The 16072-nt window shown below is 41.8% G+C and overlaps 1 protein-coding gene across 4 annotated transcripts in view; it reads right to left on the minus strand.

The window, feature by feature from the left end:
- The window catches only part of slc12a5a (solute carrier family 12 member 5a), a 176158-nt gene that overhangs the window by 32719 nt on the left and 127367 nt on the right, over nucleotides 1-16072 (minus strand). For all 4 annotated transcript variants that reach the window (XM_019857676.1, XM_019857667.1, XM_019857685.1 and 1 more), the window contains exons 2-4: nucleotides 15103-15203; nucleotides 14478-14615; nucleotides 2950-3096 (exon numbers count right to left, since the gene is read on the minus strand). In XM_019857676.1, coding sequence (XP_019713235.1) covers nucleotides 2950-3096; nucleotides 14478-14615; nucleotides 15103-15203 — 386 coding nt within the window. The remainder of the gene's footprint in view (nucleotides 1-2949; nucleotides 3097-14477; nucleotides 14616-15102; nucleotides 15204-16072) is intronic.

The raw sequence follows: 16072 nt of genomic DNA on the forward strand, positions 1-16072 counted from the left end.
TTTGTAATGTACTGTCAGCTTTAGGGAAAATTTAATGCTTATAGGTGACAGTGAGTCCTGTAATCCGATGCGCCTTATATATGGTGTTAACAGTCTCTTCATAGTGCCCATTGAGTTGTTTCTCTGTTAGTCTTCCTCTGACATCTCGTGGTGATTATGAGAGAGAAACAATTGTAACCTAAAATGGTTCTGCTTGGCACTAATTGGCATGTGCATCCGCCAACACACACTCACAGACAACAACTTTGGGAGCTCTGCACAGCCATTATGAAACGAAGATGATACCAAAAGCATAGTTAACTACTGACTCAACGAAGGACGAAGGAGACAAGCAAGACTTCTTAGCCCCTTGTGGATGTGAGCCCACGAGTTTTGTGTGCCTTTTTGTTGAAGCACTTGTGTTCAGAACTTTTGTCTTTCATTTATTGTTTTGTAATGCCATTTGTATTTATGCCAAGGAATAAACCCTGTATTTTCATGGACTTCGTTTCGTGCTTAATGCGACATTCGTGAGGGAGCTACAGTACATACGGGTCAATATTCAGATTTCTTGGAGGTAGTATTTTAAATATTCTGGAAAGTGCTTTGTTACAGCTGCAGCGGTTGTGAAGCGAATAGGTGAATGTTGAACTACTAATATGCAGGGGTATTATGAGATGAGAGAACCAATATTTCAAGAATAAAGTTGCATGTTACAAGGGAAAAAAAAGTAATTTACTGCACATAAAGTCTGAACATTATGAAAATGCAGTTAAAAATATCCAGAGTATAATGTTATGTGTTATGTGAAAAAAGTCTTACTTTAGGACAAAAAAAGCAAGAAATTTACAAGAATAAAAAGTCTTACGATGGCATGCCAACATTCTCTCAACCTACATTGTTATTGCAATTTACGATTGTTTCCTTGGGATTTTGAACCAACTTCTCTTAATTGTAACGTGATTGTATGAAAATAACCCTTTCACTGTCCACTCTAGTAACTACTGTCCCTGAAATGGGTTAAAAAAAAAAAGAAAAAAAAAGAAAACTGAAATTTCCATTCTGTCACCCTGTCAATCAAAAGTGGGGGTATTGCTCTCAATGATGCCAAGTTGAGGCGTACCGCACGCTTTGCCTCTTCATGTCCTGTGGATTTTCACTTTTGTGACGGGGGGAAGGAGTGGGGTCGCTGTGGTGATGTGTTATGTAAGGAGCACAGGAGGAAAGAGAGGTGGTGGGCGGGGGTCCACACACACACCGTTCATGCTCAGGCTTATCACCCGGGGGCCTCTGCAATGATCTCAGCAGTGCGACTGATAAGAAACACGCCTCTCCCTGTGTGTGTGTGTGTGTGTGTGTGTGTGTGTGTGTGTGTGTGTGTGTGCGTGCACGTGTGCGAGAGAGAGAGATAGAGACAGAGAATGAGAGATGGAGAGGAAATTTGAGCGTGTTTGTGTTGCTGCCAGTGCGAGCCAGCTCGGAGCTTGTTTTTCCTCTTTGTGCACACTGTTTTCATCACGCTTACAAGATCAATATAAACTGGGATGGATGGGTAGCAAATACGAGTGGCATGCAAAACGTGCCCAAGTACAAATAGAAAAGCAGGGAGAAGAACGTCACGATTGCGGGAAACATATTGATGCTGTGCATGTGTGTGTGTGTGTGTGTGTGTGTGTGTGTGTGTGTGTGTGTGTGTGTGTGTGTGTGTAGGCTAGTTTGCCATGGTGGGGATTTGAGGGGGTTGTTCTATAAATACACCCGGTGCTGGAGGAGAATCTAGGCTGCTCACATACTAACACACGCACATACACGCACAGAACGACACACATTTGCACACACGCACGCCAACATACAGTCCTGACAAAATGCTCAGTGAAAACGAAGAGAAGACACGCTAAAGCAACCCCGAAGAAGGAACGATTTGGAATTCGGTTGACGTGTTTCAACAAGGGTAGCACAGTGAACTAGTGGTTAGTGCATCCATATCACAGTCAAAGAGTCTCAGGTTGGAATCTTAAATTTGGTTGTGTGGCTTTTCTTCGCTTTCCTCACACAATCCAATGCATTTGAAGACTCTATGTCAGGGATGGGCAACTGGTAGCATGGGGAAAAATGGGGGGGGGGGAATTTTTTTCTGACAACTCCCCCCAAAAAAATCTTCCAAAAAAATGTTCATAAAATTCATCATATATGTAACAATAATTTTCCATGAAAAATGGGGGAAATAGGCAGGGGGGACCACGAAAAATCCAATCTATGAAAAAATATTGACAAAAAGAAAAGAACAAATCTGTAAATATGCTAATCCACGGGTACCACCGCAAATAAAATGCAGGGGTCAACTGTAGTTTTAAGATGTAATATCACCAGGCACCACTAGATGGCACACATGTCATAGTTGCACTGACTGGGTCTTATAATGCCCGAATTAAAAAGTGATTAGGCCTAATCCTTTCTTGTGGATTTGGAATGATATGCAGGACAAACATATTACCTCAATTATATTCGAATTGAGTTAGTTGATTTTTGTGAAAAAAAATGCACAAAATGAGTTCTTGCACATAATGTTGGTTTCTTGCCCAGCGGTTTTGAGTCAATTTGAGAGCCTTTTGTTTTTTTGGGTTTTTTTTGTTTTTTTTGCTTGAAAACCTTAATTGTTGGCTTAGAATAGTAGATCTTTGAAAATGCATTGAAAAATGTATTCAGAAAAATTAATGATATTAAGTGCACACAATTTGCACATATTTTGTCCATATTTAAAATGTTATTGTCATAAAACTGATCAGGAATCACATAGTCCTATGCGGTCCCTCAGTTACCCTCCTGTGTTTAAGTTGCCCATCCATAGTCTAAATTGTCCGCAGGTGTGAATGTGAGTGTGAACTGTTGTTTGTGCCCAGCAATTGGCCGGTGACCAGTTTAGAGTTGCACCCTGCTTCTCTGCTCAAAAGACAGACAGGAAATACTTACGGTGGTGCAGCACATGAAGACGATTATGAAGGTACCGATGATTCCACCGATGCCAACGAGCCAGGTCATCCTGAGAAAAAGGATGACGCCAAAGATGTTCTGGATGCAGGGCAGGTAGACGCCCATCAGCGTGCCGAGCTGGGGGGCCTGCCGGGGGACACAATCGATGCTGGGGTCAGAAGAAGTCAAATATACAAAAGAGAGAAAATATATGGCAGATGCTCGCCTAGGAATAAAATAAATAAGTGATTCAAGATTTTTAATTTATTTTCATATTTTTCTGACTTGATAATGTTACCATTTTAGCTTCTAAAATTCTGGTATTTTGCTCAACCTTGCACAGGTAGAATGTAATGGGGCTTTTGTGCGCCACTGTGGCATGCAAAATGTTTCCTCTAATTTTCCTGGCGTCCGAGAGTTCACACAAATTCCCTGAGCATTCTTTGGACCACAGTGAGCAAATATCAGACATGCACACAGTGACCACCAAACGAGTTTCACACCTGTCCCAAACCGAGATCTTAACAAGGTACATGATTTAGGTATGTTACAAAAACATTCAAACCTATATCAAATCAGAACATATAATTGAATAGATTGGAATACAGATATGTGGTGAATGTGTGTGCATGTGTGTCAATGGAGTAGAACAACTGAGTGTAGACCTTTGGTCACACTCATAAAACTGTAAGGTAAGTTGGAATGCTGTGGTGTCCTCTTCGTAGATTCAACTGGGCTAGAAAAGAAGGAATGAGTGTAGAAATGTAATGTGCATGCGTGGTGCACACCAGCATCTCCGTGGGCACTGAGAGTGTGAAAGCAGTGCACAGAGGGAACATTGGATGGAATTAGTTTTTTCCTGGCCAATCCTAGCTGCATCCCTCAAATGCATCAAAATCAGGGCGTTCCGGGCGCAGTGCGCCCGAGTATACCGTGCTTGACATTGTTGAAACAGAATGATCTCTGTCCTCCATTTTCATTTCATTCCAAGCTGCTCATCCTCACTGCCACACTGTAATCAACCACTCATATTTTTCAATTGACGGGTCCTTGTGGAGGAGGGTGGGGTTAAGATATGGGCTCTTACACATCAGCCGTCAGATGTTGGCTTGTATCGCACTACATAAAAACAAATCTGTCGCAGCTGCACAATGCAGCTCATGAAGAGGTCGGGTTCGATTGTTTTTTTTTTCTTTCTTAGTAATTGTGATCTTATCCTGAAATATCAAAGTGGATGAATGCGCTATATTTAGATGCTTTATTCAAATTAAAGCGGATCTGGGATAAAAAAAAGAAAAAAGGCTGTGACACTGGCAGCAGGCGAGGAAGTGTATCTATTGTTAGGCTTTTCGAAAAGGAAACAAAGTTAAGTCAGCATGTCAAGATAGAATAGAAAACACTGAGTAATCACTGCACATGACTTTTTATGTGCTCTAAAAGATGAAGAAAATTGATATTTATGAAGGTTCATGCACAGGAGAGCTCATTGTAGACAAAAAACAATCAGGTATCACTTTTCTAAAGCAAGGTACAAAGGGCAAAAAATGTTCCTCTACTTCCAATCAAAGTCAGCAAAGACCTGATTATGGAATATCTCTAATTTGTTCAATATTTCCAATGTCACATCCTTACATGGATTTTGGTTGATCCACATCCTCTGTAATGTGAATGTGACCTGACGTTTGTTCTGTACCCTGACACAAAACACAACACAAGTGATTGTGTTGAATGTTTGTATAATTTGTCTCAAGTCATCCTCGAGAGTGAAAATAACAAGGAAAGGTTGTAACTGCAATGTGCTAGCAGTTAACAGTATTCTTTCTTTCCCGGTGGGATGCGAACAGTCCTGCTGTGATTAGCGAAAAACAAACAAAAAAAAAAAGCGATGCCTTCCAAAATGTTTTGAATTACCGATATTAATAATTGAAAATTTGAAAGTGAAGTTTCAAATTTGCTTCATGAACCAGTTATATTTTTGACTCCTTTAGATGGCACTCTTTGTTTGAATATAAGGTTTTAAGAAATGGTGTGTGTACTTTCGGCCCAATTCGGCCCAAGAGTAACATCTCGAGGAGTGAAAAAAATAGAACCAGTTCATGAAGCAAATTTGAAGCTTCACAACACGGTGAGGGCTGAATGTAGTTTGAAACCATACCCAGCGTGCCTTAAGGTTAAAGTGCCTTAAGGTTAAAAATGATTCCGTGTTTTTTTTTGTTGTTAGCTTATTCTTTACCAAAGCGGGAGTATTCATCGTTTGCATTCACCTACGTCATTATTTATTAATTTTCATTGACTCTTTGATTTAATTGTGCACTGTTGGTCTGTAACGGAGCAAGACTTTATGTGACTCACTTACTCATTGATTTGTTCAGTCTGCCACCTGGTGGCAACTATGTGTCATAAGATTGCACAGTGAAAACATCTCTTCATCTAATCAATTATTTCTGACAATTTTATACTGTGCGGGTTGTTGCAGACAACAAATGGCGATAGACACGATAATTAAAAAAAAGACACCCTAAACTCATTTGTATCGTTGTCACGATACATATTGTCATATCGCTCATCTGTACATCTAACTTTGACTAACCTTGGCTAAACTTAGCTCTAAGTCAAGTTCATTCACTTCAACATACTTTGTACCTCCTGTGCACAAATGACTACTTTCCAGTCACCTGTGGGTATGACATCATCTTATGGTATTTTAGGGGGTTTCAGAAAGGGCACAAAAACAGGAAGTAGATTTTTCCAGTGAATTGCTGAAAATAGATTAGAAAAATGTGAATGTTGTAATTTGTGAAGAGTGAACCATGTGTAAGCAGACCCTTGCAGATTCTCTCTTCATCCTGTCTGGGGTCTCAGTTAAGATGTTAAAAATCAGGATGTGCATACCACGCCTAATTAAGTAGCAGATTAATCACATTTGAGCAAAAAATAATCATTAGGGTACCACGATAGGCGGGCTATTTTGATAAAAAGATGAAGCAAAAGATGTGTGAATACGGTTAACAGAGAGGACTATCATAGACGTAAAGTCTGATAGCAGGAACCTGGTTCGACATCCACAGAGTTGGCGAATGAGTACATGATTGAAAAGACTCTATATGGTGAAGTAGCTGCAGACAAATTGAACACTTGTGTATGCATTCAATCAGTGAGCTTGGTGGGAGGGAGGGACACGCACTCACACCCTTATCAAAAGTGCTGCTTTTCTATTTTCTTTCAATTGGTGTTTCATTTGCGGACTGCAGTCCTGTTCTCTCTCACACACACACACACACACACACACACACACACACACACACACACACACACACACACACACACACACGCACACACACACACACACACACAAAATAGGTTTGGTAAGCGGGCCGGGAGTCAGCAGCAGCAATGATTTCCCGTGGGAGCTGGCCACCGTGAGCATTGGGAGGGCAGGCTGCTGCACAGCCACAGGTAGGCCAGCAGGGCACCAAATGGATGGCTCAGGTGGGTTAGATGCGCACCCTTTTGGAAATTTGCCACAGCAATAAATTCTACTTCCTCACGCTCTGTCTCTCGCCACAAGCCTCTCACCAAACTGCACTTTCAAGTAAATAGAGTCACATTCAAAACACGAACTCTAAGTGTCATTTCAATGTTGAACTACTTTTAAGTATGGTGTGATTTCACTGGTCAGTCTTGGGTGTTAAATTTCAAAAATTAATGGTTCTGGTTTTCCACCCTGGCTTTGGTTGTGCCTGTGTGCTGCCTCCGATCATGTCCTCTTCCCTCTTTGTGGCATGGCTGTCGTATATATCATTGTCACTTTTTTCAAAAACTACTTTCCATCTGTTTACCATCTCTCGTAAGCATACGTGTCTCACAATGTTTTATTTTTGTCACACCTTGCAGGCAAACAGTATTGCTTCCTATTTGCCTGTGGACATCTACAAAACTGCAGAAATCAGCACTGTTGACAACTTTGGTCCAATAAATAGAGATCGTGGTGAACTCCGTATCCTTGGTGCGCAACGAGGTAATGAGGAAAAAGAGGCCGAAAATGGGCGACTATTTACATCCGCGAGCAATAGATGAGTAGATGCTCCAGAAAGTCATGATGAAATGAGTGCCATCACATTAATGACTTCTGATGGGATTGTTCTGACCAGGAACCTACTGGAGGCCACTGCTTGGATCGCATGGATATGGGGAAGTAACACCTCTGCGGCACATTCTCGTTGGATTTCCAATTTGAGTGAGGGTAGAGGATGTAATTAAATGACGAAGGTATTAAATGGAAGAGAGGCGGGGATGGGGGCTGAGGGCGAGCTTGTAACACCGTCGCCACGCTTGGCTGGACAAACAAGAGTCGAGAGAGTGAATCTGTTCCTGCTCAGGTGTGCTGAATTATTAAAGATATGGCAAGAGAAGAGGCCAACCAAACTCAAACGTACTGAAACAAGCCAACCAACATAATATTTGGTCGGCTTTCCAGGACGAAGCTAACGCAAAAGTCCTGCATGGGAGTCTGATAAAACTGCTGTTACATGATTGACCAAACTCAACTTTTCAGGGGCAATCATTGTACACACTGAAACAGAAATTAATATGTTTTGGACAGTATAAGCAGGGGGATAGCGACTGAGCCCTTCTGCAAACAGCAAAAATCTGCAAATAATTGAGCCCCCCCAAACACGCCCCCCTCCCCCCAACATCCCCACCCAACACGGCTTCAAAATCACTACATTTCTATCAGAGAAGGGTATATCTTGATGAAAGGCAGCTCTTCACCTCACCTCAAATAGGTGAGTTTTTCAACAAAAACGGAGGATAGATTCTAAAAAATCAAAAAAATAAAAAATCAGGAATAGGTGAATTTGCGAATATGCCGGAAAAATGTGCAGTTTGAGTCGTGCGTACGAGCGCCTTAAACTGTATTTAATGCTCGCGAGTTGAGAACTACACGTTATTTCTCCGATGCGTAAGGTGAACATGAAGGCCAAAGGAGAAGATTTGCAAAATGTGGAGCAGGGCATATGCACAATTTATTATTTAAAAGATTCAAAATCCATGTTCAAAGGCTCAGCTCACTGAATGTTTCATGATGACTGAAACACATTTTTTTTTGTTAGTTTGGTGACATAAGAGCTTGGCAAAAAGCCGAATAACCCGTGCCGTTCTTGAAGAGGGAACTACTTTATTCCTGGGAACAAGGTTTGTCACATGGTCGACGGTAGATGAATGCATTGTATGTGAAAATACTTCTGGGCCATATATTAAACAACAAAATGAAAAACAGGAAGTACAGCTGTAACTGAGCGTGCCTTCCTGTACCAAATTTATATGCTGCTATGCAAACTAAACCTCAAAATATTGTTCAGCTGTAATGGGAATTTGACATATAACAACGCTAAATGGAAGTAACTGTTTGTACTATTGAATGCTGACCAGTTATTTTGCGGATAAGCAAAGTTGCCTGCACATGCACTAGTCTGTACTCTGTGTAGCTGCTCAAAATGCTGATTGCGCTGACCTTCACCACCTCCCAACAAGATAAAATGAGAGCACAAGATGCGGAGGGGGAAAAGGCTCCCTTGACAGATCTGTGAACGGTGGCACTCCATGTTTGTTTCTTTTCTTTTTCTTTCTTAAATAAATCTCATCACTTTTTATAAATACTTTCGTTGTCTTGGTTTCCACCGGACAAGACACAGCTGTCCCAAACCAGGCTATACTTAACTCCTCCCTGACATACAACGTGTACCTCTCAGTCAAGCTGTATCGCGTCAACATATGCCTCTGCCACCACTTCTTATTTAGACAGGGCTTTGGTGCACAAAAAAACACTTAAAGGTGAGGTTTTCAGCAAATAGCTGGGGATAGTTCCACAGGGAAAAAAAAGCATATCGGTGAATTTGTGAATTGCGAAAATATGTTAATATGTGTGGGATGTCAGTACTGTCGTAAACCGAGGACCCCCTTTCATAAAAAATCAACATATTAATCAAGGCTGATAACAGATATTTCGCTAGAGGCCCACCATGTATGGAAAAATAATCCAATGAGGCTGTTGAGAGGACAATCGGCGTGCTGTGAAATGTCAGTTTAACAGCCAACTACACTCGGACACTGCGCAAAACAGAAACTGACATTAATCAAGATAGATGCTCATGAAAGGCTGATGATGGGAATACTGATCTGATGCACTGGACTAATGAGTAGGTGGAGCAGCAGTGGATGTGTGTGCACGCTTGTGTGTGTATGCAGGGGTGGGGGGGATTAGTGCACGACAATAAAACACAGTGAAGGGAAACGGCGTTAATGTGGAAGAACACGGAGGCTGAAAAAAGATGAGTTGGAATTTATAGAATGACGTCCAAGCTCTGAACTAGAAGATTATTGAACCAATGTGTGAGCGAATTTTTATACTGCTAGCGCACGCTCACTGGACACATCATTAGGTACAGCTAGAGAGCCTACAATGACATCAAATAAGTTAATTTTGAGATTGTATATTTTATACATGGGGCAATACAGTGCACCCCCGATATTTGTGGGGAATGGGGACCGGACCAGACAAAAGACAGGGGGAAAATGGAGGGAAATGGGGGACAAGGAGTCCCCCACCCCCATGTTAAAAAAATATTGAAAAAAATGTGGAGACAAAAAAATTTGTGAAAATATGAATCCACAGGTGCATGCCGAACATAGCGTATGCAGTGGTCTAATATTCATTCATTCATTCATCTTCCGAACCGCTTGATCCTCACTAGGGTCGCGGGGGGTGTTGGAGCCTATCCCAGCTGTCTTCGGGCAGCAGGCGGGGGACACCCTGAATCGGTCGCCAGCCAATCGCAGGGCACACAGAGACGAACGACCAACCACGCTCACATTCACACCTAGGGACAACTTAGAGTGTTCAATCAGCCTACCATGCATGTTTTTGGAATGTGGGAGGAAACCGGAGTACCCGGAGAAAACCCACGCAGGCCCGGGGAGAACATGCAAACTCCACACAGGGAGGCCGGAGCTGGAATTGAACCCGGTACCTCTGCACTGTGAAGTCGACGTGCTAACCACTGGACTACCGGGCCGCCCGTGGTCTAATATATTTGATTAATTACGAAAGGTGTATGGAAAGCAAAATAAAAATATATCAAAGACAATGTAGCTGGAGGGGCGGCCCAGTGGTAGACAGCTTAGTGCGTGGGCCTCACAGTGCAGAGGTGTAGGGTTCGATTGCGGCTCCGGCCTTCCTGTGTGGAGTTTGCATGTTCTCTCCATGCCTGTGTGGGTTTTCTCCGGGTACTCTGGTTTCCTCCCATTCTAAAAACATGCATGGCAGGTTCATGGAACATTCTAAAATTGTGGTGTGAGTGTGAGCGCAGATGGTTGTTTGTCAATATGTGCCCTGCGATTGGCTAGCAACCGGTTCGGGGTGTCCCCCGCCTACTGCCCAAAGACAGCTGGGATAGGCTGAAGCACCCCCCCGCAACCCTTGTGAGGATAAAGCGGATCGGAAAATGGATGACTGGTTGGACAGTATATTGTAAACATTTTTGGATGAGTTACATTTGTTAACCATTAGAGCCGAATGAATTCAGTGGATATACTCCTTTTTCACTTCTGTTTTCAAAAGCAGTTTTAGTTCTGAGTTCATGTGTTTTAATTTCCCAACCAACTGTAAAGCGGTTCCAGCTGCATATAAAAAGAGGTAAAAAGGGAAACGTTTTTTTAATCCACTGAATTTAAATTAATTGGTCAAATTTGGATTGTTTTATTGCATTGCTTGTCCAAAACGTACAGAAATGCACCAGATCACAGGGCAGTTTGCGCGTGAACTTGCCCGACCTCTCAACATCTAATTCATGTCGCACGACAAGCAATCTGCTAATCTTGCACTGCAACACAAAGAAAAGCCATCTCCTTCTCCCCTCCTGGCTTGGCCCCCCCATCCCCAAGGGTAGTCGATGATGAGGGAAATGGAGAGTGGATTGCTGAGCAAGAAATGGAGAGGGGAGGTGATCGGTGGTGGAAAGCGAGAGAGAGAGAGAGAGAGAGAGAGAGAGAGAGAGAGAGAGAGAAACCGCAACAGACCATCTTAATGAAAAGCCTCTCATGGTGATGGAGAGATTGTTGGTTGAATGGGCCCCTGATTGGCCGAGCCGCAAAAGCATACATTCTAATTAATGTATTGGCAGGGTTGGGGTGAAAGGATGAAGATTAGATCTGCACCTCAGCTTAATGGACCTCAGCTTCTTCCAGCAGTATTCACACCATGGGTGGGCAAACCTTTGCAATCATCACATTTCATTTTTATAACGGACAGATGCCTGGCAATTTAGAATTTGAAGTAAAAATAATCATGGTTCAAATGTGTATGCAAAACAGATTATTTAATAATACAATAAAGGACTATGGATGGAAAGTGGCAGATTGGATGATTGACGGACAGACGGATCGGTGTAATTTACTGACAGAAGCAATGATGGAAGCTCCTTGAAAATAACATGATGGATTGACCGACTGGTGATTCCAGTTTTGTTTGTCCTGAAAAAAAATCACGGACCGACAATGACGGATGGGGGCCCAGGCCGCTGACTGATGACGAATGACGAACCGGCAAAATGTATATATATATATATATATATATATATATATAGAGAGAGAGAGAGAGAGAGAGAGAGAGAGAGAGAGAGAGAGAGATGGATAGATAATTTTGAATTGACTAACCAATTATTTATTTATATTAATATTATGTACTTGTAAAACAATGTATGCATATTAATGATATCAATTCTAATAATCTTTTTTTTTTTTTTGTAGGAAACAACTATGACACGATCCTTGATAATGAAAATGCCCCGTGGATCATATTAAAGAATGTAGTGGCTGTAGATGGCCTGAGGGCTATACGCATCATATTTACACGAATAATTGATTTAAATGGCGGATTCACTCAAATATACTGAATGAATCCACTGTGAATAATACTGTACTTTGTACAGTGTTCCTTAAACACAACGTCGTCTGAGTGAATACTTTTCTCACTACCTAGGGCATTGCATCTGGCTTTCTGCGGAATTGAAAACAGCAATTCAATTTGTCCAACGGTGTCTTCATGTTGCCTTTTACTAAACTGAATTCCATTGGTTTAGATTGAATGAGGCACAGTTCGCCCATTTATTTTCGAAGGCGCTTATCCTGTTGAGGGTCACAGTTGAACTGCAGATCATTTCAGCTGACTTTTACTTACAGGTGACAGGATACACTCTGGACTTGTCGCCAGTCAATTGCAGGGCACAGAAAGAAAAATATGAAATAATCTTTTTTTATCAAGCCTGTCCTTATTAGGGTCACTGGTGAGCTAGAGATGATATTGGCTGACTTCTGCTCAGAGAGGTGGCGTACACCGAGACTGGTTGCCAGTCAATCGTAAGGCACATAGAGCATAGACAAAAAAAATCCCATTCACAATTTAGAGTCTCCAATGGACCTAACATGCATGTTACTATAGATGGGTGGGCAATTCATTTTGCAAAGGAGCCAAATGAGAAACCCGAATGCTTGCCAAGGGCCAAACCCAACATGCTAACCTCAACTTCATCTATATACAATTTTTAATGTGTTTAAAAAAAAAAAAGAATATTGTCTTGTTTCAATAAATTGTGTATGCATATGGTATGTATTCTTATAATTAGGAAATAGATATTTTCAACAAAATTGTAAGTGGTCAATAAAATTACACCTTTAAACTTTAAAAATTATCACTTCAACTTTGTGCACCAACCACCAATTAATATTAGCCATTCCTAGTCAGGACTCCCAAATATAAAGGTAAGTAGAGACTATAATATTGTTGATAGTGATGTACAATGATACAGTGATAACAAACCCATTACATACAGAATATGAAATTGTACATTTGCATACAGTAGCATTAGGCCAAATGTTCTTGACTGTCTTTCCTCCACTATGCAGAAAATAAAAATATTACAAACATTTCTGACCACTGTTGTCATTTTTGCAAGTCGCTTTTTTGGAAAAAATAGTTGTGAAGGGGTTTGAAAAAATTGCTAAATATAGCAAAAACTCTGCTGGCACAACGTGTAGCTTTTGCTTGCTAGCCCGCTTGTACTCGCGTCCACACGTATGCACTTAAAATAAAATACTGTTTTCATGTTTACTTTTGAGTTCATGGTCACTTTGAGGGCCGTTCAGAAATTGTGGGCTGGACTGTTATGATCCCAGGGGCATACTTTGCCCAGGTCTGTCCTATAGGATTCTTAAGTGTGTCGAAGGAGTTACGCAGGGCTCCATTTCAAAGCCCTTGATGGTGTTGAACTATTATCATGTTTGTCGCATAATTTTCTATTTTCTATACGGCTTATAAATATTAGGGTTGTGGGTGAGCTGGAGACAATCCCAGATGACCCTCAAGGTGGAGTGTGTACACCTTGGGATGGGCGCCAGTCCATCGCAGGGCACATATAGAATAGGATCCATCCATGCATTTTTAATAGTGCTTGACCTCATTAGGGTCGCAGGTGAGGCGAAGTCTATCCGAGCTGACTTTTAAAGACTAGTGGTATACACATTGGAATGGTCGGCAATAAATTGCAGGCAAGCTTATCAGTGGCATCAGGTAAAAACACAGGAGGACACGCTGGCTTATCGACACAACTCATCAGGATTTCCACTAAAGGAAGTGTCTGGTGTACCAGACAGAAACGTCTAAAGTTGCCATTGGGTTCAAGGTGAGGACGATGCCGGTGGAGTGAAAGTGCGGCCCGTAGGAATTGACATGTGACAAGGAAGGAAAACATTGTAGGGGACGCTGATGAAGCACCTGGGCAGACACCACGGGTCAAAGGCGGCGGAAAAACTGTCAAGCTGTCAACATTGCAGAAAGCAGGAAGCAAGTCCAAACCAAGTTCCGCCTCCGATGATCCAAGCTCTTCGTTATGCGCCTTGTTATCTTGCTTTGCCACCGTGGCTAAAAATGCATCCGGCGAACAAGTCCCTGAGAAGCAAACTCCTTCCTGACAGAAATCGTGCTGGATAATGTGATGGCGACTCATTAGTGAGTGACATTTAAGATGCGACACGGGAAAACAAACCGGGGATTTAGAATGCCATTTGAAAGTGATTGATGGCTTCTAAACTAGGAGATTTTTTTTGTTCTTATCACTCGGTCGCTCAGCAGAGTTTCTTGAAAAGCATTCACTGGAAAAGCTGATCAAGATTCAATATCTGAAATCAAGGCAATATACAGTAATTTGCTTGTTCTTTGTCTGAAAAGGTATCTCTCAGAATTGGGCAGTTAATGTGTACGAGTGGTTCACTTGTAATTGTAGATGATTTCATCTGTCACAAAGTACATATAAAAAAATGTAATGTTTTCACATAGTGGATCTGGGATTTTTGTTTTCAGACATTATAGACAATAATAATGATTTTGGCGATCCTCGTTTTCATACTGTTTCATCTCTACTTCCAAGTACCATTAAACACAACCTTGTCAAACAAAGCGAAACTTGCGATACCTTGACTGGTTTCTTGCGGGATGACTCAGCTTCATTGTTCTCTGCCTCCTCATGCTCCTTGCTCCCTTGCGGCAGGTTGGAATAGTTGGCCAGGCTACTGAGCAGAGACGACACCATCGGACTGGTGTCCATTTCCTCCTATACATGCACAAACCAACACAATCATCATTGAACGCAGCCTTGAGGTTAAAGTATATTTATTCAAAGGGCATTTGCATTAAATATCGTACACATTAATAAAAATAATCAATGTCATATATGTTAATATATGCACCACGTGAGCTTGCAAATAGTAGGGGTTTTCTGGATGTTGGTAATATTATGCCCAAACCTAATTTTGCCTCGAACCCTCAATAGTCGCCATCTGTATTAAACACTGCCTTTCTTCTATCCAAAATGTCATATGGCAGGGACCATTTCAGGATATTTGTGCAGAGGTTTGTAACAAATTGCCTCCTTTACACGTTGATCCCTGCACTCGTGAGAGATTAGCTTGCATTAACCCGACGCTCCCACGCGGCCTTCGTGGTGTTGTTACCGACATCGATCAACCAGGGCCGCTGTTCAAAACGTGAGAAGGATCCTTTGCGCTGCCACGCGGGTATGCGGAGCTTTGTGCGGGTACCTCAAACAGGGCCATGTTCTTGCCATCATACTGCTGGCTCTTCTCCGCCGCCGCGTCGCTGCTGTTGATAAACGGGCTGCTCTCCTTGGGGTTATTGTCACCTGAAAGGAGAGAAGAAAACAGGAAGTCAAACAACATGACAGACGAGTTCAAGGAATGCTCACCAGGATACAGGTGGAGATGCCAAAGTGTCCACAGTTGGACTTTACAGGGAAAATGAATGCGGCTAATGAAGTGCGTGTATGCAATATGCTCAGTCTTACACAGTGCATTCAATGCACAGGCCCAAACTGCAGCATCACAATCAGTCTCTTGAAAGGGGCCACCATTATGCAAGGTGGCAGCTAAGTAATTTTTACAATTTAAAAAAGGTATTACAAAAGCAATTGATGAGGCATGTTAATCAGACTTGTTCTATATCCCCAGTGATTATCAAAGTTTGATCAAAATGCATTTGTATCATTATTTTGTACTTATGAAGTAGGTTACGTTAAATTATTCTTACACTTTGAGAAAAGGCACAATGTGTAACTTGGTACATTGAACAAAATATCAGATGCGCACACTCACAGATAATAAAGGGAGTGAGGCAGGAATCATGAAAGAAGGAAGGAAAATGGAATGAATGATGGTGGTAGGATGGACATGAGGAAAAAATGACTTCAGAAGGAAGGAAAGAAAGAAGGAAGGAGGGAAAGAAGGACTGAGTAGGCAAAGGAGGAAGGAAGCAAGGAAGGAAGGAAGGAAAGGGAAGGACAGTTTTTTACTTTGGAAAGGAAGCAAGGGAATTTCAAGAGAGTCACAGGATGATTGAGTGAGTGAGTGAGTGAGTGAGTGAGTGAGTGAGTGAGTGAGTGAGTGAGTGAGTGAGGAATAAAGAGCAGAAGTAAATGACTTAGGAAGAAGAAAGAGTGAGTGAGTGAGGAATATGGAAGAAAGATAATGAGTGAGTCGCAGGAAAAAGTATGAA

The sequence above is a fragment of the Hippocampus comes genome, unplaced genomic scaffold (genome assembly GCF_001891065.2).
Source record: "Hippocampus comes isolate QL1 unplaced genomic scaffold, H_comes_QL1_v1.1 scaffold17, whole genome shotgun sequence".
NCBI classification, from domain to species: Eukaryota; Metazoa; Chordata; class Actinopteri; order Syngnathiformes; family Syngnathidae; genus Hippocampus; species Hippocampus comes.